Source organism: Sander vitreus, chromosome 11 (assembly GCF_031162955.1).
Source record: "Sander vitreus isolate 19-12246 chromosome 11, sanVit1, whole genome shotgun sequence".
NCBI lineage: Eukaryota > Metazoa > Chordata > Actinopteri > Perciformes > Percidae > Sander > Sander vitreus.
The window spans coordinates 6,024,511-6,050,477 of NC_135865.1; the positions used below are offsets into that span (position 1 = coordinate 6,024,511).

General features: G+C 40.5%; 1 protein-coding gene across 1 annotated transcript in view; it reads left to right on the top strand.

The window, feature by feature from the left end:
- Positions 1-230: 230 nt before the first annotated feature.
- The window catches only part of obsl1b (obscurin like cytoskeletal adaptor 1b), a 34,410-nt gene continuing 8,673 nt past the window's right edge, over positions 231-25,967 (top strand). Inside the window, exons 1-16 of the mRNA XM_078262863.1 lie at positions 231-1,245; positions 3,601-3,870; positions 4,885-5,145; positions 5,296-5,607; positions 5,736-6,002; positions 6,223-6,498; positions 18,514-18,789; positions 18,889-19,161; positions 19,743-20,018; positions 20,114-20,389; positions 20,666-20,941; positions 21,022-21,297; positions 22,194-22,463; positions 23,128-23,394; positions 24,494-24,760; positions 25,459-25,571. Coding sequence (XP_078118989.1) covers positions 231-1,245; positions 3,601-3,870; positions 4,885-5,145; positions 5,296-5,607; positions 5,736-6,002; positions 6,223-6,498; positions 18,514-18,789; positions 18,889-19,161; positions 19,743-20,018; positions 20,114-20,389; positions 20,666-20,941; positions 21,022-21,297; positions 22,194-22,463; positions 23,128-23,394; positions 24,494-24,760; positions 25,459-25,571 — 4,971 coding nt within the window. The remainder of the gene's footprint in view (positions 1,246-3,600; positions 3,871-4,884; positions 5,146-5,295; positions 5,608-5,735; positions 6,003-6,222; positions 6,499-18,513; positions 18,790-18,888; positions 19,162-19,742; positions 20,019-20,113; positions 20,390-20,665; positions 20,942-21,021; positions 21,298-22,193; positions 22,464-23,127; positions 23,395-24,493; positions 24,761-25,458; positions 25,572-25,967) is intronic.

Sequence of the window (25,967 nt, forward strand, 5' to 3'; positions counted from 1 at the left end):
ATGTTATACAGTTATTACATACAATGTTGAATGATCTGGCAAATTAGCTATTTGTATGTACAAAAACATGATTTCAATCTCACAAGCGATTTGGTAAAGTAATCCATCTGTTTTTTTCTCTCATAGAAATTTGCAGTGCAGAAGTTGGACTGTCTTCCCCCAGTGAATAACTGCCACTTATAACTATCCTGGACTGCTTAAGGTGAAGTGAGGCTCACAACAAAGCAGAAATGGATGTGTTTGGTGGTGCACCACGTTTCTTGGCCTATCCGAGACCCGTGGTGGTACAAAGTGGAACTGATGCAGTCCTGAAGTGTCAAATTGGTGGTGATCCAAGGCCTGCAGTTATCTGGGAGCGAAACAATGAAAAGATTGACCCACAGGGACGATACAGGGTCTTCGAGGATGGAAATGTTTACAATCTCATCATTTCAGCTGTGACCACAGAGGATAGTGGCCAGTACATATGCAAAGCAAAGAATAGCATTGGGGAAACATACGCAGCGGCCACACTAAAGGTGGAAGGCGAAGCACAAGAGATGGAGTTCCGAGAGGAAAATAAGCCACGATTCCTCATCAAGCCCCTCTCCACTCGCGCCGGTCGAGGGGATGATGCGGTCTTCTCTTGTAAGCTCTGGGGAAACCCACGACCAGAGGTTGTCTGGGAAAAGGATGGCAGGAAACTCAATGAAATATTTGAAAGTACACATTTCACTGTGGGCTTCCAGGACGGTGGATGGTTCCAGCTCAAGATCTTTAAGACTCGTGCTCCAGATGGTGGTGTATATACATGCAAAGCCAGGAATGAGTTTGGGGAAGCGTTGGCAGGAGCTGTGTTGCTGGTTGATGCAGGCCCAGGACATGAGGAAGAGGGAAATCGTAATGGCTACACGAATGGCCAATGGAAAGCCCATCAGGGCAAACAGAGGAGCGGTAGGCAAGTGCTAAACCGGCTCAAAGACGACACCATGACCAAGTCAACTAAAGTGAAAATGTTTGCAGTGACAGAGGGTAAACATGCCAAATTCCGCTGCTTTGTGACTGGGAAACCCAAACCAGAAATCATTTGGAGGAAAGATGGCAGGCTGATACTGTCCGGAAGGCGTTATTTGTTATACGAGGACAGAGAAGGATACTTCACACTTAAAGTTCTGTACTGTAAGCAGAAAGATAATGGAGTTTATGTTTGTGCTGCGTCAAATACTGCCGGGCAAACCCTCAGCGCTGTACACCTCTCCGTAAAGGGTAAGTTGAGATAATTTTGTGAAATTTTGTGAAAATGTGAAGAACTGTAGGTACACTTTAAAGAGTAAAGGCAGATAGTTGCAGCCTGTGATGCTTTTTGCGGCGAGTAAAGGAGTGAGTGAGGGTATGGTGGGCTCTTGGATCAGATTTCTGTCCATTTGACATGATGATGTCAATGAGATATCTCCAGAGGTACTCTGAGATCATTTATTGGGGTAGGGCCAGACAGGGCAAAATTAAACTTTAAAATGTTTTATGGCAGTATAATGAACAGTGATATTGTGTCAGAGATGGTGAAATAATATGAGTCGATATATACAGTAATCTTGCAAACATGTTATCATTAAGGAGATATTTTGACTATTGTTTAAACAAAAATTACGTATTGTTAACAATCTTCCCTATCTTCCAAAAACCTAATTTGACAATCAAAGTATATACCTGAGTTGTACTATAAAGAATGTTATCCCAATATTCAATATAGACGCAAATAACAGCACAAACTGTACAATAGCACACTGACGCTTAGGGTATGATGCATGTTGCTGCTCAGAAATGCCTACATAAAGGTCACATATGCCTTTCCGTGTTTCCTGTCATATCTATAATGTTATAATGTTGGATTTTCATGTTGTAATGTTGGATTTTCATGTTAAATGTGGTCAAAACATTTGAAATTGAACATTGGTTCAAATAATGAGGTAAACGTATTTTAGACAAATCCCTGTGAGCTAAAACGTTCAGATTTCCAACTATTCTGAACACTCCGGTTTCAACAGTTTTTATACTCTCGGCTAAGTGTTACGCAACTCTAAGCGGGCCTGCTATGATTGGTCATCTGCTCCAGGTAGGCGGAACTGGAGTGTTTGTTTTTTTTAAAGCCACTGCGGTGTTAACATTGTCCCATGTAACTACATGCTAACGGCAGTAAACAATGTCACCTTGGCTGCTAGTGTCATTAAATTCTCCCCAATTCTGGGTCACATTACTCCTGAAACATTTTCTGTTAGTAGTATTTGGTTTAAAAGCCTTCATTTGCAATTTCTGATTGTAGAAATTGTTAGCATAGCTGTAATCTTGGCCAATGCTGGTCATTTCTCCCCAAATTCCGGTCACTTTACAGCTGGTCCGGTTGTATAATATTTGGTTTAGACTACTTTATTGGTGATTTTTCACGGTACAAAGTACTGCTATATACTCCGTTGTAGTAGCTCCAGCTTCAACTAGCTAGTGAAAAACGGCTCCAGACATTCCAGGAAGCGCGCTGGCCAATCAGAGCAGAATGGGCTTTTTTGGGAGGAGATTAAAGAGACATAAAGAGGGTGGATACACGTGCATCAGTCATGGGCAGTATGAGAAAATGTTTTTTTTTATCATTAAAGCATGTAAACATGTTCTAGTACAAACACAAAATGAAAGTAGCATTCTGAAAATGCTCTTTAACAGTTGCCCTTTAAGGAACTCATTGACGTAAACATCAAGTATATGGCTTTGTATCATCATTCAGTTGAATTCATAAAAGGGCCGGTCAGTAGGCCAGTGAGCTGCAAATATAATCTAATGATTCGACACCAGCTGCATTAAAAGAAATTCAATCCTGGTCCACTGGAGGATTAATGCAATTAAATAATGATCTGTAAATAATGAAATTCAACCCGAGAGATATCTAAACAGGAAAAGTTCATCAGTTTGAGGTGGAGTCCAACAGCAGTACGATGTCTGCAAAGTCACTCAGCTTGCGAAAGGTCTTGGGGGGGCATCCATGTGATCGAAGTCTTTGGGGCTCAGATTTCTGACATGGCCCAGATAAGTCCAAACTCATGGCACCAACAGACAGTATAGCACCGTGTCAGGCAGACATTAAGACAGTAACGTTGAGGTAGGATTAATGGTCAGTGGGTAGATTTAAAGGCGATTTAAATGGAATATGGTGAATGTATTTCATTAGTTGTCTGTTTTTAATTGGACTTAAAACATTAGTAAGTTAAGAAAATTAAGAGCTTTGCACACAGACTACTACATACAGTCCACATTCTTTTGTTTACAACTGTCTGGTACTGTCTGATGGTGTCAGTTACAAACAGTTTATTTCCTATCTAACACCACTGTGTGTTAATGACCCTTCCATTCCTCAACTAAATGAGCCACTTGTCTCATGATTTTGCTCATCTTGTTTGCTACACTGGAATTTACTGCCAAATATATTTCAATTTACACTGTTTACTACACTTGCCTGAAGAATGTATATTGAACAAGTAACACTAATCATTTTTTTGATAGAAATGAATAGCAACATCATAGGAGATGTCACATTGGTTTAATCAAACTGGTGTGTTTCCTCCTCTTTGGTGCCAGAGCCGCCTGTGCAGTTCAAGCAGCCTCTCATTGATCTAGAAGTATGGGAACGAGATTTGGCTGTTCTCGAGTGTGAAGTTCCAGAGGACTCTGTTGCCATCACATGGTATCTGGAGGATAGACGACTGCAGCCAGGGGCCAAATATGGAATGGAGGAGTGGGGAACAAAACGGCGACTAACTATCCGTGACATTGGAGTTGACGATGATGGGATTTACCTCTGCGAGATGCCCGACGGGGGCAGAAGCATTGCAGAGGTAGCTGTGAAAGGTAAAACAGGATAAAATAGTGCAACAATTCCTTTTAAACCCCTAGGGGGTCCTTAGACTCACTGCAGGGGGGGGCGCCAAATTATTGTTTAATACTTTTTTGAAAGTTAATTAAAATATGTCTGAAAATATACATTAACATGAATCCAACATATCGTAAAAACAACAACAGCCTCAACACATTGACGATGCGCTTACTGGCCTATACGTAAGGTAGCCACTATGGTAGCCATCCACAGATACAGTTAAGCTTATTCACTGTGCCTTCCACATGTATGTTTGACATTAAAATATGATATATGAATATGTAAATTATTATTATTTGAATAGCTTAGGGCCTAAAAAACGTTGAAGACCTCTGCTCTAAATCATACGACATTATAGCTTGTTTATTCAACACCCCTAGTGGTGGCAGGAAATACAACCCACAGGAGCGTTTTCCGTCTTCATCTAAACCAGAGAATCGACATTGCAGTTTTAAACACGTCAGTTTGGTTACATTTAGGCAACAAGACTACTTGATTAAGTTTAGAAAAAGATCATAGTTTGGGTTAATATCAGTACATCTGTTACATTACTTCACGTCCGGTTACAGGTGACCCAGAACGTGACACAAACGCCTGATCTGGCTGCGTCGCTGGTTAATAGAGTGACTATACTTTAAAACCTGAAAGTGGGTGGACAAAAATACTCATTGTCCACCCTATTCCGGACCCAGTGTCTGGAACTACAACACAATGGACAGATAAGAATATCGCTGGTTACATCTACAGGCAATTCAATTTAATATGCGTACAACAGCAGTGTCAGATCAGAAAAGTGTTTTATTTTGTAAAGATTTTGGAAGGCACTGACAAATGATGGTGTCCTAATGAGTGTTAGATCAGAAACTACTTGCGTTATATATGTGTTGTTCTGGCAGGCAATTACAATTTTTTCGTTTGTAGGGTCTGTTTTCCATTAGATAATGAAAATCCTTGTCCTTTTAATGTGCTAAGGAGTGCTTTTCTTGCAGGGACAATTTTGCGGAAGCTTCCAAGAAAAGTGGATGTATTGGAAGGTGAAAATGCTGCCTTTTGTGTTGAAGTGGAAAAAGAAGAAATGGACATACATTGGTATAAAGATGCAATAGAGCTGCGTGAAACACATCAGACCATCCTTAAGTCTTTCGGTCGGACTCACATCCTGGTCTTCGTCAACACAATGCCCCAAGACTCTGGCCTTGTGACTTTCCTTGTAGGCAGATCCAAGACTTCCTCTATGCTAAGAGTGAAAGGTAGGGTCCCTCATCTGTAGATTGTAGCATTCCAAATACAATATTTGCACAAAAAGTATTATTGAGAGCAATTACTTTTAGAATTGATCAACTGATCAGTTATTCCGGTCCAAAGACAAATTGATGCATAATAGGTTTCTCATGTTTCAGCGGCCAGACATTGTCCTCCCAGTTGTCCAATGGGTGTGCAGATTAACACAGAGCGTGCTAATGCAGCTCTTCTCTCATGGGTTCCTGCTCAGGACTCACGAAAGAACCCTCCATCTGGATATGTGCTTGAGCGACAAGAAGTGGGCACTGGCTCACAGGAGTGGCTACAGTGCCTGACCACTGACTCCGCAACCTCCGTGGAGATTCTTGGTGACAGCGTACCATGTGAAGCCGATTATCGATTTCGCATCTGCAGTGTAAACAAATATGGAAAGAGCAACAATGTTGAGTTCCCTAGAGCTGTTCACTTAGGTAAGTTTAGTTATACTAAAACAACTGTGCTAAATCAATTATGCCATGTTTTTTTGTTCTTGATTAATGAAATCACAACACGGTTGAGGATATTGCTTGCTAAATCATGTATAAATTCTCTTTTCCAGTTCCAGTTGCCAGAATTCAAGCTCCGTTACAGGATGCCTTGGTACCCGAGGGGCAAGATGCCCAGTTCTCTATCGAGCTTTCTGCTTCAGTTATTGGTACATGGTTCTTAAATGGTACTCAGCTTCAGGAAGATGAACATTATTCCATGCGTCGGTCACGAACACACCAATCTCTTCGCATTCGAGGAGTACGTGATACAGACAATGGAGCCGAGATCACATTTATTGCCTATGGGATCCGGGATTCTGCAGCACTGTACATTCAAGGTATGTATGGGTTCCTGTCATAATTTGCTTGAATATGTGTCTTGGTAGGCCTAAGATGTATTGTTTGTTTCTTTATTTGTTTTAACTGGAATTTGAAAATGTCAAACATTGTTGGCATCAACAATGCAAGAGGACGCTAATGTACTGTATCCTTCAGTTCATTATCCTAAAAGACAAGATTTAATTATGTAAAACATTATTGTTTTTCTAAACGTTGCAGCTCCACTTGTCAAGTTTTCACCAATGTCAGAAATGGATCGAAACAAATTTGTAGAAATTGGAAACCCCATAGTGCTCTACTGTGAGCTGTCAGACCCTGCAGCTCCAGTGCACTGGTACAAGAATGGGATGGAATTACAGACAATGGAGGGTCTGCATATCCAATCAGAAGGCACCATGAGAAGAATTGTCATACAATCAGCAGAGTTCTCACATTCGGGAGTGTATTGCTGTGATGCCATTGATGACGTCATCAGGTTCAATGTGGAAGTAGAGGGTGAGTGGAGTGAGTTTCTGACAATGCTGGTGTCTTTTACTAACCATCTTTATTGTCACGTATTACCCCCTTATTCTTTCCTTATTTCAAAATGCATTTAGTCTTCTCTTAAAGTCTGACTTATCAAAACATAAAATTCACATTTTAACGATCCATTAAAATATCTAAATATCTATAGCCCCACCTGTGAGGTTTTCAGCAATTCCAGATGCGGAGAGGAACAAAACCATCGAAACCGGCTACCCCATTGTTTTATGCTGTGAGCTCTCAGATCCTTCTGCCCAGGTGCACTGGTACAAAGATGGGTCAAAGCTCAATCCTCAAACTGAAGTAGAAATTCTAACTGATGGCTTGGTGAGAAAATTGATTGTCCATTCAGCAGAATTTTTCCACGCTGGGTTATACTGCTGCAAGACAAAGGGTGACACCATCACGTTCACTGTGGACATCAAAGGTGATTTGTTTTACCCTACGCGATTAACAAGCTCCTCCTCAGCAAAGCAACTAACTCTGATGACACTTTTGTATGTTGTCTGTTGCCTTTGTTCTTAGCACTCATAAGAAGTGCAGCTAAACTGTCACCTTTTTCTTTGACTGCAATACAGCATGTTAGCAATTTAGTTGTATTTTGTTAAATAGATTATGATGAATAATCTTAAGGGCTGACATGAGGTTGATTTAAGGTTGACATAAGATCTAAACATATCTATAGCTCCACCTGTGAAGTTCTCAGCAATGCCTGAAGAAATGAGGACCAAGTCGATCGAAGCAGGCGGCACTATTGTACTCCAGTGTGTGGTGTCGGATCCTGAGGCCCACGTTTGCTGGTACAAGGATGAAATGCAGCTCATTTCAAACTCTGGATTAGAAATCAACTCAGAGGGCAACATAAGGACGTTAGTTGTTCAGTCTGCAGAGCTGTGCCACTCTGGTGTGTACAGATGCACTACACAGGATGATACCATGGAGTTTCAAGTGGAGATCAAAGGTGACTTTACACTTTTTATCTTGTGCGTTAATTTTGTAACCACCAACTCTTTCTAGATGCCACTAATAATTCCTGCTTATACTGTATGGTTTGAAGGACTGTTTCGTGCACATAACCTTAAAGAACTGTTAATACACTAGGTAATTATTAGTTTTAATCATTTGTTTTGCGACTGCTGTGACCTAAATTGAAAGTCCCCAAAGCCCTTTTCATGTGCTGCTCAGCATTTACATTTTTGCAAGGTGTCCAGTCTTGATTTTATTTAGCTGTCCTGAATTTCCAATGCTAGCTATACCAGTGACGTACTCTACTATCTTTGACGTTGAGAGAACCAAGTCACTTGAAGCGGGCAAACTTTTGGAGCTGAAATGTGAGGTTGCAGACTCCACTGTGCCTGTCTGCGGGTATAAAGATGCTGTAAAGCTCTGCCCGCAGAATGATTGGGATACACAGAGTAATGGCACGTTGAAGAGACTCATTATCCCATCTGCTGAGGTCTTGCCCTCAGGGCTATACAGCTGTGAAACCTCTGATGACACTATTCACTTCACTGTGGATATGAAAGGTGATTTTTTTTTTTAACTTGTTGAATCTTAGAGCAAATCGTAGAGCTTTCTGGTAACTAAATGCAACTAACACTTACAATATGCGTATCTGTCTGTCTGTCTGTGTTCAAGTGGTGTTTTGTGTAAAGTTTTAACAGTTTCTTAAATCATGGTAAAAATTAATCTCTACGGAATCCATGTAATGAATCTCTGTAATCCTTGAAAATGTGTTTTTCACATTGAATTTGGTCTGAGATAGAACAGATTGGTTTCCCGTTTGGGAAAGCTGAAACTATAATCCCTTTCTTAATCAAGAGTGTAAATATGCACTGTTAAGTCCGCAATTATAATATGAATCATCATCTTTAGCTCCGATGCTGCCGTTGTCACCCTCACCAGAGGTTGTGGAGACGCAGTCACTTGAAGCAACCTGCCCAACTGAACCAACATGTGAAACCTCAGATCCTGCTTCCCAGGTGTCATGGCAGAGGGATAAAGAACATGATTCTAACAAAGAGCCTGATTTTGAAATGGGAGGCATCAAGAAGACTCTTGTAATTGAACCAACTCATCCTTCAAACTCTGGAGCATACTATTGTGCAACAGCAGATGATGTTGCCCAATTAATAGTAAACAATCAAGGTGATTTTGCAAATGTGTTTTCAATCTAGTTAGGACTAACTCTTTGTGTAGCTTTTCGTCTGTCTTCTTATTTGTTGTTACAATGCAGAGCTAATATCTGTGACAGTTTTGACAATATCTCTTTGAAGTCACTTGTCCTAACATCAAGGATAATGTACACTAAAATTATCCCCCCAATGATTGTCTGTAGTGCCAGCTCCGACGTATCTGCTTGGTCCTGGTGTTGCGAAGACTGAGTCTGCGGAAGCGGACTGCCAAATTGTTCAGCAATTTGAGATTTCAGATCCCATTGCCAAAGCCTGTTGGTACAAAGATGGAACCCAGATCTACCCAAAAAGGGAAGCTGACTGTGAATCACAGAGCAGCAGCCAAACCGTGCCCCTCCAGTTACATGACTTGTCTGATGATGGGAGGTTTGGCTGTGAAACATCTGGTGATGCACAGTTAAATGTGGACATGAAAGGTGGTGCTCCACATTGTACCTGCACAATTAAGAACCAAGTATTTAGTGACATACATGAAGCTATCACCCAGCTCATTGTTTTCTCTTTGGCTTTGTCCAAACAGCAGAGCAGTGTCACTGTGGTGACGAGATTGGTGAGATAGCTGATGCATCTGCCCAATACACTGTGGATGTCAAAGGTGATTTGATATATTTCAACATCAGTCATCCATCTTAACCCAGCACATACATGCCACTAACAATAGTGGTGTATTTTCTGTTAAATCCATCATCTGAGGCATCTGCATCTTATTTTTCCTTTAGACAATTGCTTTTTGTCATATTGAATCCTGGTCTCATGTAATTTCCTGCAGTGATTGGCTCTTAATCAAACATGTGGGTGTTCAGTACCTGAGAAGCTGCTCCTCATACTAACATATATGTTGTTTGTCAATTAATTTTTCATTTTAACAGCCATCTTTGCTTGTAACAAGCAGCTTACCACTCTTTAAGTCCATCTTATGTCTTATTCATCACCAGACCCTTTCATTCACATTGCTGCCCCGAACCTTTCACCGTTGCAATGACAAGGAACTCTTATTAAAGAGAAGAAAATTGATTTTTAGGTTTTTAAGGTGTTAGTGTAAATACTGGTGGTATAACAGTATTAGGAATCAGTTGAAGGGGGAAATATAGGAGCTCAATCTCAGACCAAACCTGGTCGATCTTCTTGTTTGTCTTTGCAATGAATTATCCCATAACTCCATGCTAACCCACACTGATGCAAAATTCTGTTATAAGAAGAAGTATTGAGACCAACAACCACCTAAAACCTTTCTTTGTGTACATCACAATGCTTATAGCTACATCGCCAAGGCTCTCTTCTGAACAAGAAAAGAAGTCCGCTGAAGAGGCTTTTCCTGTTGAAGTTGACTGCATGTCCTCAAAATGCAATTCTGGCACCTTCTGTGGCGAGAGAGGAGATGCACAGACATACGAAGAACATTCCATTCATATGCCAACTTCCCAGTCAACATATGAATATATGACTGAATGGATTACACCTAAACAGCCAAAGGAGCTCTCTGACAATCAACAAACAACAAATTCCCAATCACCTGTTTACTGTAACTCTGTAAAGCCATCAATGATGCAATCTGACACACACCATCACACTAATATGCTCACAGAATCACATGGTGAGGAATTCATTTACTATCTACAGCATGCAAAAGCCCCATCTGAAGAGCTTGATAATTCCCTGCAGACAGCTGTCCAGACAGATGAGATCTGTAATGTTCAACAAACTGCAGCTGTTGAATCAGAGGAAGCCACTCTCAAGACTCTAACTGTCCAATCAGAAGAGCTACATAGCTCAAAACAGATGTGGACTGTCCAGTCAGAGCTAGGTAACCCCTTACAGACTTCAACTGCCCAGTCAAAACACCTTACTAACCACTTACATATTTCAACATCAGACAAGTTCTGTAACTCCTTAAAAACGGCAACTCTGCAGTCAGAGGAGCCCTTTAAATCCTCAAACACTGTCCAACCAGAGGAGTCCTTTAAATCCTCACACACTGCAACTGTCCAACCAGAGGAGTCCTTTAAATCCTCACACACTGCAACTGTCCAACCAGAAGAGTCCTTTAAATCCTCACACACTGCAACTGTCCAACCAGAGGAGCCCTTTAAATCTTCACCCACTGCAACTGTCCAATCAGAAGAGTCATTTAAATGCTCTGACACTGAAACTGTCCAAACAGAGGAGCCCTTACAATCCACACATACTGGAACTCTCCAATTAGAGGAGCCTTTTAAAACCTTACAAACTGCAATTGTCAAATCAGAGGAGCTCTGTAGCTCCATACAGCTGCCGGCTGCCCTGTCAGAGAAGCTTTTTGATTGCTTACAAACTGAAACTGTCCATTCAGAGGGACCCTATAACTCCTTATGGACTGCAACTGACCAATCAGAGGAGTTAAACAGACGTCTACAGACGTCAACTGTCCAACTGTCCACCGCATCTCCTCAATCATTGGACTTATATAACTCTAAAGAGGCAGAAACGGTCCAACCAAGAAAGCATTACAACTTGCGAAAGTCTGCGCATGTCAGATTGGATGACCACACAGGCCAAGCAGTAACTAACCACTCGAAGGTGCTGTATCAGTCCATGGCCACAACAGTCCCAGCAGAGTGGCATCACACCATGAAGGCATCAGAAGACCAAGTAGACGGCATAATTAACTCTGGGCAGAGATCATCTACCCAGTTTGCAGAGCCTCAATATGTCAAGCAGACATCTACTGTCCAATCAGAGGAGCTCTATCTATCAAAGACATATGACAGTCACTGGAGTGACAGTGTCACTGCAAATAAGGTGGCTGTTGAAGGTGATTTAAATGGTTAGCATTATCAAACAAAAATGGACGGGCACAATGTTGCCATTGTGTAAAATGAATAGATTGCTTTTTGCGATCCTTGAGACTTTGACAATTTCTACATTTACTTACATAATTTTGTTCATACTAAAACTACATTAGTAGTCAATGTAAAACTTTGAGCTTGGGTGGTCTGTGAGGAATATTAAAGATAGGGAAAAGAGTAAATAAATTAGCTTCAAATCCTAACTTGAATGCCTAGTTATCTCAAGTCTAACCAAATATAGAGATTACTAATAGCATAAAGACATATATTTTATTATTACTTATTTTAACTCTTAAGATGTATTGGCATGACTAATCTTGATTTGAGATTTTGCTCTTCTGTTGTTTGAAAGCATCATTTTTGATGTAGTCAGTAATAGTGATGCAATTTTCTCTTGATGTTACCTCAAACATCCCCAGCTCCACCCGTGAGAATTACAACATGTTGTGAGGCTGAAAGGAACAAGTCTGTTGAAGTTGGTGAACCCATAGTGCTGCGATGTGAGATATCAGATCCTAACGCTCAAGTTAATTGGTACAAGGATGGAATTAATCTACGTGAAGCAGCTGGGCAAGACATCCTGGCAGAGGGCTCCATAAGAACACTGGCTATCCAGTCAGCGATGCTGTCTCATGCAGGGATTTACAGCTGCAAAACAACAGATGATGCAATGCAGTTTCATGTGGATGTTGAAGGTGAAAAAAGTTGTTTTCATCTATTCTGCAAATAGATTTTAGTCAGGGTCAAGTGCATCCAAATGCTTTTGCTTTGCTTATAAAAAAGCAAGTGCTCTTTTTAATTACTTTTGGATGAATACAATCAACCTCTTTCAAGCAACAGAACACCAGCAAAAATGAAGACACTGCCATGACATTTGTACAGTTTAAGAGCTCTTAGCTACATGCTGCTTATTTGTGCAATTTGCACACTAACATCACAATGTACTGTATAAGTGTTATAACAACATTAATAATTAGCTATAAAGAGATGAGCTGATACTCGCACCACGTAAAGTCCTTACATACAATTTTACATTTATTAATAATGATTCACATCTCTGTTGTCTTTTTGGGAGGTGTTTAAGTGCTATTCACTTCCCAGTACGATAGTGTACACCCATTTAGCTCCTGAGCATATATTTTAGTTTTTCAGAAAGACTGACAAAAGAAATCTATGAGAAAATATGGTCCTTGGCAGAGGCTAGCGGAACAGATTGTAGCTTATACAAGCGATGGGACCTTGATTGGCACTTATCAGTCAAGCAAACATGCCCTGAAGATACAGTAGCCCTCTCTTTAAGGCTCAATATCCTAATAACTATTTATTTATTTCTAAAATCCCTACCAGAACAGACAGCAGAAGCAAACAGTTTTGGCGCATTTAGATGACCCTAACTTCTTGGGAGGTTCTCAGTCACATTAAAAGAAAAGTAGGACGGGTGGAGTCAAGCAGCCAGGGTTTCATTAGTCCCTTTCATGTGTTGCTCTACCAGGTTAGCCACTGGAGTGACTCCAACTTTGTAACGTCCTGCTGGAAGTGCCAAGAAACTCTCTGTGCTGAATAATCCTACAAGCACATAAGCAATGCCAAATGAGCTGCTTTTTCTTAAATGTACTGAAGAAAAAAGGCTCAAGACTGTACATACAGTATAATCTTCAAATTTGAATGATGGGATCGATGAATTAATTAATTAAAATAACATTAATTTTGGCCTGATTCTTCATTTACCATTTTCCCATAAAAGCTGACTGCGTCATTCCATTCAGTTATTTTTTAAGTTATATTATTTAAGTTTTACTTTAGGTTACCTGTACAAAATAGGATTCAAAAGTTACACATTTTTCTAGAAATACTGAATCAAAGTTGTTGGGCATAGATTTAAAAAAATGTAATGGTTGAATACCCTGCTGAAGCCTTTAGTTTCACGGTTTGTGCTTTGCTTTCTTTGGTTAACAACAGGATCTGTTTTATTGACCAATTCTATTTTACATTTAATCCTATAGCTCCACTTCTGAAGTTTTCAGCTTTATCTGAGGGTGACCAGAAAAAGACGGTCATGACGGGCTTTCCCATTGCTCTACAATGTGAGCTGTCAGACCCCACTGGACAAGTCAGTTGGTACAAGGATGGAACAAAGCTCTTACCTCAAAATGGTGTAGACATCCAGTCAGAGGGAAATTTGAGGAGTCTAGTTGTCCCATCAGCCGAGCGGGCTCACACTGGCGTTTACCGTTGTGAGTCAAAGGATGATGACATCCAGTTTGCTGTGGAAGTAAAAGGTGATGCTCAGAAACTCTGTAGCGCTTTCACTGTCTTGCACGGCCAACTAACTGCAGCAGGTGATTAGGTCACGTTTGTCCAATCCTCCAACAGAAAATAGTAAATGTTTTCTGCTTCCCTAATTTGTTCAACTACTTTTCTAAAAATGTAGAGAAAAAGATTTCCTCTGAAATAATTGAAGAATTGTTATTGCATGATTTTTTTGTCATTCTAATAAAAATAATTTCCTATCACATCTAATCATAATGCCCAATTTTTATCTAATTGAAATTAGATCATTTAGGACATCCTCTCTCCATATCTTATTAAAACATGCAGCTTCTCAACGCAGCTTCTTATTATGCATTTCATGTGTCTTGTTCTTTTTCACTGAAGACACTAACTGAATACTTTACCATAAACCAACACTGTTACTTTCTTGTTTGTCTCTTATCTGTGATTTTGTCTGTGCTAAATGTCAGTGTACAATAACTGTAGAAATTACAGAACTTGGTTCTTGCTCTTTTAGCCCTTTGAATATTTTTTCTCATTGTCCTTGTTAAGTAAGTTGTGTTGATGTTGTATGTTGTCCAGAAATGACATTTATGAAGTTTATTAAGACACTCTTTTTGCAATATCTGAAACATATAGCACTACCTGTGAAGTTCTCAGAGCTTCAAGAGACTGACAGGACCAAGTCCGTCCAAGAAGGTTCTCCCATTGTCCTCAGCTGTGAACTTTCTCATGATCCTTCTGCTCATGTCGACTGGTACAAGGATGGGTTGAAACTCCTACCGCAAAACAATATGGAAATACAGTCAGACGGTCTAACAAGGACACTACTCATTCACTCAGCTGAAAACATACATAGTGGCACCTATGAATGTTCAACATCAGACGACACCATTGCATTTAAAGTGGACGTAGAAGGTGATTTATTTTCATCCTTACTATCTTCTTATGATACCTACCATGTGCGTCTCATTCTCTGATGTGAGTGCTAAACAATTTGCTTTGTTTTGAATGTTCATGAGAACATAGTACAGTATGAGTAGCTGGACAGTGTGTTTTGTCCACTGTTGGTGAATCCATCTCTTATCCAAAACCCTTGTTATTCCCTTCTCTTAGGCCGATCACCACAGATCATGCCAATCCCACTGTCAGAAAAATACAAGATGATTGCAATTGGTTGTCCAATTATCCTCCAGTGTAAGGTTTCAGACCCTCTCGCCCAGGTTTCCTGGTTTAAAGATGAGCTGGAGCTTTTTTGCAAAACTGGCCTTGATATGAAAAGAGATGGCACCCTGAGAAAATTAATTATCCATTCTGCGAAGGTCTCTGATTCTGGCCTCTACAGTTGTAGCCTGGCTGATGATGTTGTGGCATTCCATGTGGACGTCGAAGGTGATTTTCTTTTCAAGATGAACATTTTGGCATTTCCTTAATTAACCTTAACTGTACACTTCTTTGCCTAATTACATCTAAATGTATTTAGAGTTGTTGTAACACTGTCTGAAAACACAGAGCTTCATATGTTGTATATACTGTGCTCAAATAGCCAAACCAAAAGGTTTGATGAACATTACTTGTTAAATGATGTTCTGGCAGCTTAACAACAGTGTTCTGCAAATCTTATAATACCCTCCAGCCTCTCCGGTGAGGTTTTCAGCACTTCCAGAGGTCGCAAGAAACAAATTTGTTGAAGCAGGCTGCCCAATTAAGCTGCAGTGTGAAGTATCAGAGCCAACTGCCCAAGTCTATTGGCACAAGGATGGAGAGCAGCTATTTCCAAAGAGTGAATGTGAAATCCAAACAAAAGAAAAATTGAGAGCGTTGGTTATTCCATCAGCAGAAGTCAGACACTCTGGGTTGTACAGCTGTGAGGCCGCAGACGACCGTATAGAATTCAAGGTGGATGTTGCAGGTGATCTAAGTATTTTCAGCTTTGTCAGAATCACTAACTTCTTTCAGTGAATGTTTGGCTATTGGATCAACTTTTTTTTATTTTATTCTATAATGTTCTGAGATATGGTGTAGTGATAATTTTGTACTTTAATTTTGGCAGAAATATACACCCTGATAGAAAATGTAATGCTGTCACAGCTTTCTTAAATTTGACCATGGATTAATATGTAAACGAATAGATATTTTTCAATATTGCTATTTTTTTAAGAAGCAGTATTGATATGTAGGTCTAATGTAGGTCTATGTCATTCTTGCTTTAACAAGCAAATACTGGTACTTAAAGGCCCATTCAGACTGGACTTTGTTAAGAGCATGGTGGTACAACTACATCTTAAAACTGCCCAATCACAATTTTCATTTTAAAGTACAATTCCGGCGCAAAACGAAGCTAGGGGGTATTAACAGATGTGTACCCACTCTGTCGCTCTCTGGGACATGTTTTCATGCTAATCAAATGAGTTTTTAGCTTGAAAGACGCTAGTGCGGACCGCCGATTAGCTTAGAACGCTAGTATTCGGGGCAAAGGGAACGTAAAAACAAATCGCTATTTATACCACTAAAAAGGCTCAAAATATCACCAAACTTCAACGGTAGCATAATGAGGGTCCCTAAATGTTAACCGAAGCATTGAGAACTTTCTAAGTGTGCAGACAGTTTATTGAAAAGATAGATTATATAAAGACACTCGTGTTCATGTTTACATGCCGCCGCTGTCTTGGAAACTGGTCATGACTTACAGCTGGCAATGCAAACTAAAATCAAAAACAATTTGCTCAATATATCTGAAATAATCGCACTCTGCATAACTTGTCTAGTGTACTTACTCAGTGGATAACTGTCCATCTGGTCCCTCCTGTCTTGATCGCCGAGTTTCAAGTACAGCCCTGTTTATCAGAGAGAGGAAATCTTCAGACTGTACAAAACACTGCGTCTTTTGGGCATTGCGACGCAACAGGTCCCACTCCTTGCAACACAGACACTCCTGTTCGGTGGCCATAGCTTCACAATGTCCGCAGGTACACCACCAGTTTCCCAAAAGTACGAGGCTGTGTTGCGGCATTGACTACCGGTAGCTCTCTCTCTCTTGTAGCCCTTTCACGGAGCTCCCGCATCTTATCTTTTCAATAAACTGTCTGTACATTTACAATGTTCTCAATGCTTCGGTTAACATTTAGGGACCCTCATTATGCTACCTTTGAAGTTTGGTGATATTTTGAGCCTTTTTAGTGGTGTAAATTTGTTTTTACGTTCCCTGTGCCCCGAATACTAGTGTTCTAAGCTAATCAGCGGTCCGCGCTAGCTTGTTTCAAGCTAAAAACTCATTCAATTAGCATGAAAACATGTCCCAGAGAGCGACAGAGTGGGTACACATCTGTTAATAACCCTTAGGTTCGTTTTGCGCCGGAATTGTCCTTTAACAGTTGATCAAATGTCTATGTGTAATGTGAAAGGGGTTGCTTGTAGTAACAAACCACAGCGAGTGTTCACTGGACTGCAGTTTCCTTCAGCTCCACAGAGCGTTTCATTGTTATTCGGCACATTGTTCTGGTTTTATAGCCAGCTACTTTACTGTTTGGTTCAGTCTCACTCCCCTCATTAACCCCGTTTCCAAATGCAACAGGCTACTGTTTTATCTGATACACAGGCTGTGTGCTTCCTGCCTAGCATGGGAGACTGACAAAGTTGGCAACTAGCTGTTGAACATAGTTGACCATTTAGTAGCTAAAGAGCCAGATATTTTCATCAGGAGTTGATGGAGAACAAAATAGAGCTTATGAAGGATGAGTTGTAGATACTGCAGACCCCCTGTTTAAAAGGCAATTAAGCTGTACATGTTCTGTAACAACAAAGATTTAATGAACAAATAGACAAAAAAAAAAGAGATTCATGTTCCATTTTGCTGTATCACTGATTGCATGCGAGTCCATGACTCTAGCACTGTTGACGTGAGTGATCTCACTGTTACATAGGATAGCTTAGCAAATCTGATTTATATCTACTGTTCAATGGATTGAAATTCCTATAGCACCAGTTTGATTCTCAGCTGTTCCAGAGGCTGAGAGGAGCAAATCTGTTGAAGCAGGCAGCCCGATCAATCTGCAGTGTGAGATCTCAGACCCTACAAGCCAGACCTGTTGGTGTGAGGATGGAACAAAACTCGTGCCAAAATCAGGAATAAACTTCGATTCAGGGGGCAAAGAAAGGGCACTGGTTACGAAGTCGGCCACGTCTTCATGCTCTGTGGTATACAGTTGTAAAACTGATGATGATTCAGATTTCAACGATTTCTATGCAGAGGTGAAAGGTGATATGCTAAGCTTTTTCTCGGAAAGTTGTCGTCATTGTAGACTCTGATACAACTTCATGACCTCTAATATCTAAGAAGGAAGCAAAACCTGATCATCATCATATTCATCATAGCTGATTCCCTTCTAAATGTCCTAATTTCATTAAACATTAGTTGCTTTTCATATACGTGCTTCACATTTAATAGCATGTATTTTAATAAGTCTGCTGGGTTTTCCAACACAACTACGGTAATTGCATTACATCAGTGCACTGCTTCAAAAATTGTTTTTCACTTTGCTTTAAAAGTGGATTAACACCCACTGATCATTTTGATGTCTATGAAGAGTTGTTATCTAGATAGCAGGGATTTAAATCAGCATGTATATGCATGGGCATCAACAATTAATTCCATGTTGAAGCAACAACTCACTTCTTTTGTGTACCGTTTTCTGCAGCGCCACCGGTAACATTTGTTGATATCCCAGAGGAGGACCTTTTCAAGAGTGTTGTGGAAAAAGAACAGCTTGTCCTGTCATGTGAAGTATCAAGGACTGATGGTGTTGTCCAGTGGTACAAAGATGGCACTGAAGTGCAACCATGCAACAATATCACAATGCAAGCAGAGGGCACCACAAGGAATCTGACAGTACATTCAGCCCAACTGTCCGACACAGGCACATACACGTGCCGTGCAGGAGACAATGTTCTAATGTATAAGGTTAACATACGAGGTAATAAAATAGCTTATAAAAACTGCACACAAAAAGAAAAAATCACTTATATTGACTTACGTGGACAATGTTTCAATTTCATGTATTCTTCTTTCTAAGAGCCCCCGGTGGTGATAATCTACCCCAAAGAGGATGTCCACCTTGACCGTCATGTCCCTGAGGAAATTATTCTGAGCTGCGAATTGTCTCGTCCAAATGGTGTCGTCAGCTGGTACAAAGATGGCCAAAAGCTGCAAGAGAGTGAGAACATCAAGCTCAAGATTGAAGGCCCTTATCGACGACTGAAGATTATTTCTAGTGGAGTCGAAGATTCTGGAGAATATATCTGTGATACAGCTGACGCTTCAATATTCTTTCACCTTAGTATTACAGGTAAAATCCCTGAGTCTACTTACAGTATGTTTGAATGTATGCAAGTATCTCAGTATTGTATTAGCAAAAAGTAAAAAGGAGTAGATTGTGGTATCAGTGTGCTTCAAACGAACAAGCTCGTCTAGAGGGAAGCGCGTTAATACCCATTTTAAAATGGCCGCAGTTGAGGGTTGGTTGGAAAGCCATCATAGAAAGGGTGTAAGAGTGACACGTATAAATTAAGTTTGAATCCTGCTGGTTTATTACCCCCACACACCTGTCCAATCACTATGTGATGGGGCCATGCTTGTTGAGTTATCAAGTTTAGAAAGAAAATAACAATTTTAACATTCGAAAGGTGGGGAGGAGGGTTCAGACGCTGTTCGATGACCTAAGAAGCACTTTGTTTGAAGCATACTAACGCCTTTACCATTGCCAAAGTTAGGGTTTAACTGATTCATCCAGGACCCCTGATGCATCATAGACAGTTCTGCAGGCAATATATGCATCAACTTGACACCTCGAAAACAATGTAGACTATCTTGTACCATTCATTAAACTAATGACTGATGGCTAAACTAGATGATAACGCCCCTTTCCAGAACCTCCGGTGCGGATTGTTTCCCCAAGTCAGTCCCAAATGGAACTGTGCCAGCAGACCTCTGAGAGAATGGTACTGAGCTGTGAGATTTCACGGCCCAATGCAGTGGTGCGCTGGTATCGAGACGGACTCGAAGTGGAGGAGAATGACAACCTTATCTTAGAGGTGGATGGTGTCTACAGAAGACTTATTATACCAGAAACTACCGTCAAAGATTCAGCTGAATATGTCTGTGATACTGCAGATGAGTCTGTGACATTCTTTGTAAACATAGCAGGTAAAGGACACTAAAGTAGGAAAAAAAGTAGGTCCTCTAAATATGTTGCTCTGTCAGTGTTTATCCATTTCTGACAACATTTTCTAAATGCACAGAACCTCCTGTTCGCTTCGTACGTGCAAGGAAGATGGCAGGAAGAGTGGACAAAGTGGTTGGGGAGACTCTGGTTCTAGACTGTGAGGTTTCAAGATCAAATGCCGAGGTCACCTGGAAGAAGAATGGGGAAGAAGTAGAAGACTCCAAAAATATCACCATCCTTGAGGATGGTGTCATGCGTCAATTAACCGTTCACTCACTAACAATGGAGGATGCTGGGCAATATGTCTGCGATGCAAAGGATGATGTGATGGATTTCAATGTTAACGTGCAAGGTAGGTTATCGTACTTAAAACTATAACTTCAAAATGATATGGAGCCCCCAAAGTCCCGAAAGATGACAATATTTACGAGTTCTTTAAATTATGTACTCAAGATCCAGATTATGAAAGACTAGAAAATCTATGCTAATTTAGACCAGATCATTGACTTCATCCAGATACTAAGATCATAACTCATGAGAAGTTAAAACAATCTTTCGGGGATTTCGGTGCATTTTACTCGGTGCTTAGAGGAATTTCTGTTCTAATAGAGATTTTATTCATTTTCAGAGTTGCCTGTAAAAATTCTTGGAAAAACCGATGCAAAGACAGAAAAGCAGTTCTTAGTATCAGATGACATCATTCTTGTGTGTGAACTATCAAGATCCAATGCCTCAGTCAGCTGGTACAAAGATAATCAGCTAATTGATGACACTGAGCGATACTGTAGCGAGGAGCAAGGCGTTTTCCGATCACTAGTTGTCTTAAATGCTGGGCTCGAAGATTCGGCAGAGTACACCTGTGATGCAGTGGACGATAAGATGGTCTTCTATATCACTGTCAAAGGTAATCATTGTATTAAGCAATGCTAATGTTATCTGTATTTCCTTTACGCAGAACAATAATGATACGTCTTTTATGTTCAGAGCCTCAAGTACAAATCATTGGAAACTCAGGCCACCCAGAGCATCATATCCTGGTAGAAAGAGATGACCTTATTTTGGAGTGTGAGGTGTCTCGGTCAAACGCTACCGTTCAATGGTTATGCAATGGTGTGATACTGAAACCAGACACTCGTATAAAAATTGACAGCTATGACGTTGTGAGGAAGCTTGTCATCTCTGGACTCCAGCCCTCCGACTCTGGAAAATACATTTGTGATGCCATCGATGACAAACTGACAACAATTGTTGAAGTCCAAGGTAAGATTTAAATTACTTTGAAACATGTATAGATTGAATTTCTGTAGGTTCTGCAGGATTTTGGAAACCTATTGTTTCATGTTTAAACATGGAATTTACAAGCAATCTTTCTGTAAATCTAATTTTTCTCAGAGCTGCCAGTCAAGTTTGAGAATAAAAAAGCAAAAAATAACGTCTCAGCCTATGAAAATGAGAGTGTTACGCTGTGTGCCATTGTGAGCCGAGAAAGAGCTAATGTTCGGTGGCTGAAAGATGGCCAACTATTGAATGGGGACAACATTCACATCTCCAGTGAGGGTAATACCCACAAGCTCACCATTAATCCCCTGCAGCTGTCAGATTCTGGGGAATATGTCTGTGACGTAAACACAGATGAGATGTATTTCAGTCTTTTAGTCAAAGGTAAGAATTTGGCACTCCTAAACTTAATGTGCCCAATATTTCCAAGTAAACATACTTGATTGTATTCCTTTATTCTTACTCATCAGAAATGAAGGTGAAATTTATCCGACCACTGGAGAACGCTGTGTCTCTGGAGGGCAGTAGTCTTATATTACGATGTGAGATAAACAAGCCCAAAGGAGATGTCCAGTGGCTAAAAGATGGCCAAGAGATCTCTCCAAGCCGTCGGCACACAATAAGGGCACAAGGCCGCGAACGAAGCTTTACCATCCACCAACTAGTGGAAGAAGATGCTGGAGAATATGCCTGTGAATCCACAGATGACAGGACCTCAGCTACTGTCACTGTAGAAAGTAAGTTTAAATAATTCAACGTTAAGGCAGGTCAGAGAAAAATAACATATTGAAAATAGTTTAAAATACTTTACATACATAGCATACATCTTAATATTTTGAGCAAAAGGAATCTAATTCAGCTGACTGCTTTGCCTTCAGCTCCCCGTGTTGTTGAGTTCATAGCGGAGCTTCGTAACATCACGGTCTGTGAAGGAGAAGATGCAGTATTTAAGTGTGTGGTCTCACCAGAGGACAGTCGGTTGGTGTGGAGCTTAAATGGCAAGCAAGTAGCTCTAAATGAGCGCACTGTCACTTCAAGTAACGGACTATGCCACATGCTCTGCATCCACAACTGCATGGTTTCAGATAGCGGCAGAGTAACAGCTGATGCAGAGGGGTTGGTATCAGAGGCAGAACTCCACATTCAAGGTGAGAGTTGTTCTCCCATTCATTAACACTAAATATACATTTGTGTTAATATATCACAGAAGCTACATTTAACAACCATTTTACTGTTCAATAACCTCAGATCTCTGGTAGCTGTGACATTTTTGAGTTATTGTCAGCAACACTGGAGTAATAAACATAAAAGTTCTGTAAGAGAGTGTAAATGCCTGTGTACCATTAATATCACATAAGCATATATATATATATATATATATATATATATATATATATATATATATATATATATACACACACACACACACACACACACACACACACACACACACACACATATACATATACACACACAAAATAATGACCATTTCGGACAAGTTGAAATTGTTGCACAGGCGCCTTTGACGGCTAGTGCTTAGCAGCTTCTCCTGTTAGAATTCCTCTGGTAACTGAGAGACACAAGTGGCTCAGTAGTCATGGTGTATGTGATGCTGCAGGGGGCTCCTTTAAGCTTTATACTTGTTGTGTGCTTGAACTTTTAATGTAACCTTGCTGATTTTTTGATGGTCTATATTATAATTTCCTTTGTCTAGAAATGGCTTTAGAGTATCGTAGAATTAACAAAGAAATTAAACAAAAATCATTGACATGATAAATGCTGCTATCTAGTAATTCCTTAAATTCATTTTAGAGCAACAGGTGTTGTTTACCAAGAAGATGACACCAGTTGTAGCTGAAGAGTACAGCGAGGCAACTCTAGAGGTGGAGGTGAGTCTGGATTCGGGAGAGGTGCAGTGGATGAGGCAAGGGGTGCTGATCCACCCTGGAGCCAAGAATTCCCTGAAACACAAGGGCCGAAAACACAGTCTCACCATCTTCAATCTGGCCATGTCTGACCGGGGCACCTACAGCTGTGAAACCCTCCATGACCGCACGCAAGCCCAGCTCACAGTGGAACGTGAGTGTGCATGTGTTCTCACTATGCCCTGTTGTTGTTTGTTTACCGTTGTTGCCGACGACCCAACCTCCTGCAACCCCCCCCCCCGCCCATCACTGCTTCTTGTAAAGGCAAAGCTTAATTAACTGAGTAAGAGTAATTTGAGTGACTGGGGACCAGGGTGGCTCTTGTACTGGAGCATGATGGCGACCAACAGGTGATAGCCTTACAGCCCAAGCCGACTTTAGTATTAACACAGGATCAACCAAGCTCTGATGATTTCATTATCTATGTCAAAGGCAAATCAGATAACATTTTTAAGGGGAGTGCTTGATAGATAACAAGTTAAGATTCTGCTGTTCAATGACTAGAATTCCTTTTTCCAAAGTTAAATTTGACCTATGAACAAGCACCACTTACATATTTTTGAAAGTAGCAAGCTCGACACACCATAAAACATCTTGTAGTGATTAAGACGTACTTATGCTTGTTTTTCTTTGAGCATGCTTCTTATATTTCTTAGCCCTATGATCCACAGGCCAGTCAGTGAATTAAAAGCTGTTCTTTCAACACTATTTTGGGTGGGAAGGGGAAAGTCAGGACTTCAGGCTGCTGTTGGCACCCCCTATGAATTTGGATCTCCTCTCATTGCATCTAAATTTACACCCTGGCCTTCAAAACTAAGGTTGCTGTCATCAGGTCTCCAAAATAAACACTCCTTTTTTCCACAGGGAATGCTCGTCTGTTAGAATAAGTGAAAAATGTTGGCAGTTTCAAAGCTGGCTTTTGTGTAAAGCCCCACACTCAAATGACTAAACTATTGGCTTGTCAATATGTGCCAGCTTGTATTGTTTAACTGCAGACTGTACAGAACAGACTCCAAGCCTATTCTGTAACACACACACACAATGGACACCATATCTGCTCAATGTTAAAAGTGGAATGAAAATACTTGTTACGGTGGCCTATCTTTCAAACATAACCTTTGTTTAACTATTATTCAGGTTACATTATACTAAAAAAAAGTATCAACACAAACAACGGCCACGAAGCTAAATGTACTTGCACTTGTTAAGAGTACTGTGATGCCTTATACACAGCTCTGCAATTTTCTTTACAGCTCGAAAAATCACAATCAAGAAAGGGCTGACTGACATTAAAACCATAGAGAGAGAAACTGCATCTTTTGAGGTGGAGCTCTCCCATCCCGATGTCCAAGGCACCTGGATGAGAAACGCAATCAAGCTTAAGCCGACAAATCACTTCCGTATGAGTGCCAAAGGACAAGTCCACAGTCTCACCATCTCCAACCTATCAGTAGAAGACACTGGCACCTTTATGTTCTGTGTAGAGAATCTGAAAACGACTGCAAGGCTTGTTGTGAAGGGTAGGTAATTTAGGAAGAGGTTATGCCAATGTTTCAACAAGCAGATACCAATGTTTGATTTCACTATAGTAGAAATATAACAGCATAATTCTATGTGGTCAAATCTAAAAACTAGTAAAAGTCATTTTGAGGAGATGTACTTATTACAAGGCCGTAGTGTTGTCATTAGTCTAATTAACTAATCTACAATATCTACTTTGCAACTTTTCAACACGCACATGTACAATACACTGCAGTGCTACCAAATCAAAAAGTGACTGAAACATTTTGCCGTTAACTCAAGACTGGTAGCTAAAGTGGTCCACTCAGTAGACCAGATGCCAACCAGTTGAGGCATGATAATAAAATAGAGTGACGGCTCTACTTCTGTTGGCTTTAGCCAGGCTCATGTTACAAACACAAAGAAGCCTAGCATGACCCAGTGAGAAGCGGTAGCTTTGTTCACTCTTATCTGTCAGGTGCTAGTTTAACAGCATGCTGTAAAATAATCCCCTCAATGCCAAGTCACTATGTATGCATTATCCCTTTGAGCTACGGCGATGACAATTGGATGAAAATCTCATTGCGGTAAATTAGTCCACATTACTGAACCATATTGCTACTTTAATTTTGAGCAGCAACACATATACTTGGTGCATTGTTTAGAGAAATTCAAGAAAACCTTTTTGCTTGCCTAACTAAGCATGCTTTTTCTCCAGAGCCTCCAGTGACCATTTTCAGAAAACTGGAAGACCAGAAATTCCCTGACGGTGCAGTAATCTCTATTGAGTGTGAGCTGTCAAGACACAACGTTGATGTGAAATGGATGAAGGCAAGTTGTTGGATTCCTTGTTTTTCAACATAAAATTATTTTGCAAAACTTGGGAGCCAAAAAACTTTATATCCAAAAGATATATCCAATGTGAATCATCCCCTTCAGGCGGGAATGATGGTCTATTAGGCCTCTCAGACCAAATGCGGCAACGACACCGCTGCCCTCTGAAACCCTTTATTTCCAATGGCTTGCGCCGCACGACGGCGGCTTTTTGCTGCGTCAAGCAAAGCGCGGGCGCAGTATGCTGCTGCAGCTCAAACTGTTTGGTCTGAAAAGGCCTATAACTCTTCAACTGATGGTTCACAATAGCGTTATTAGTAATTCTGTAGCCCTCCCAATTTAAAGCGTAACTCTCGCCAAAATGCAACCTAGGGCCTTTTTGTGAATGCACCC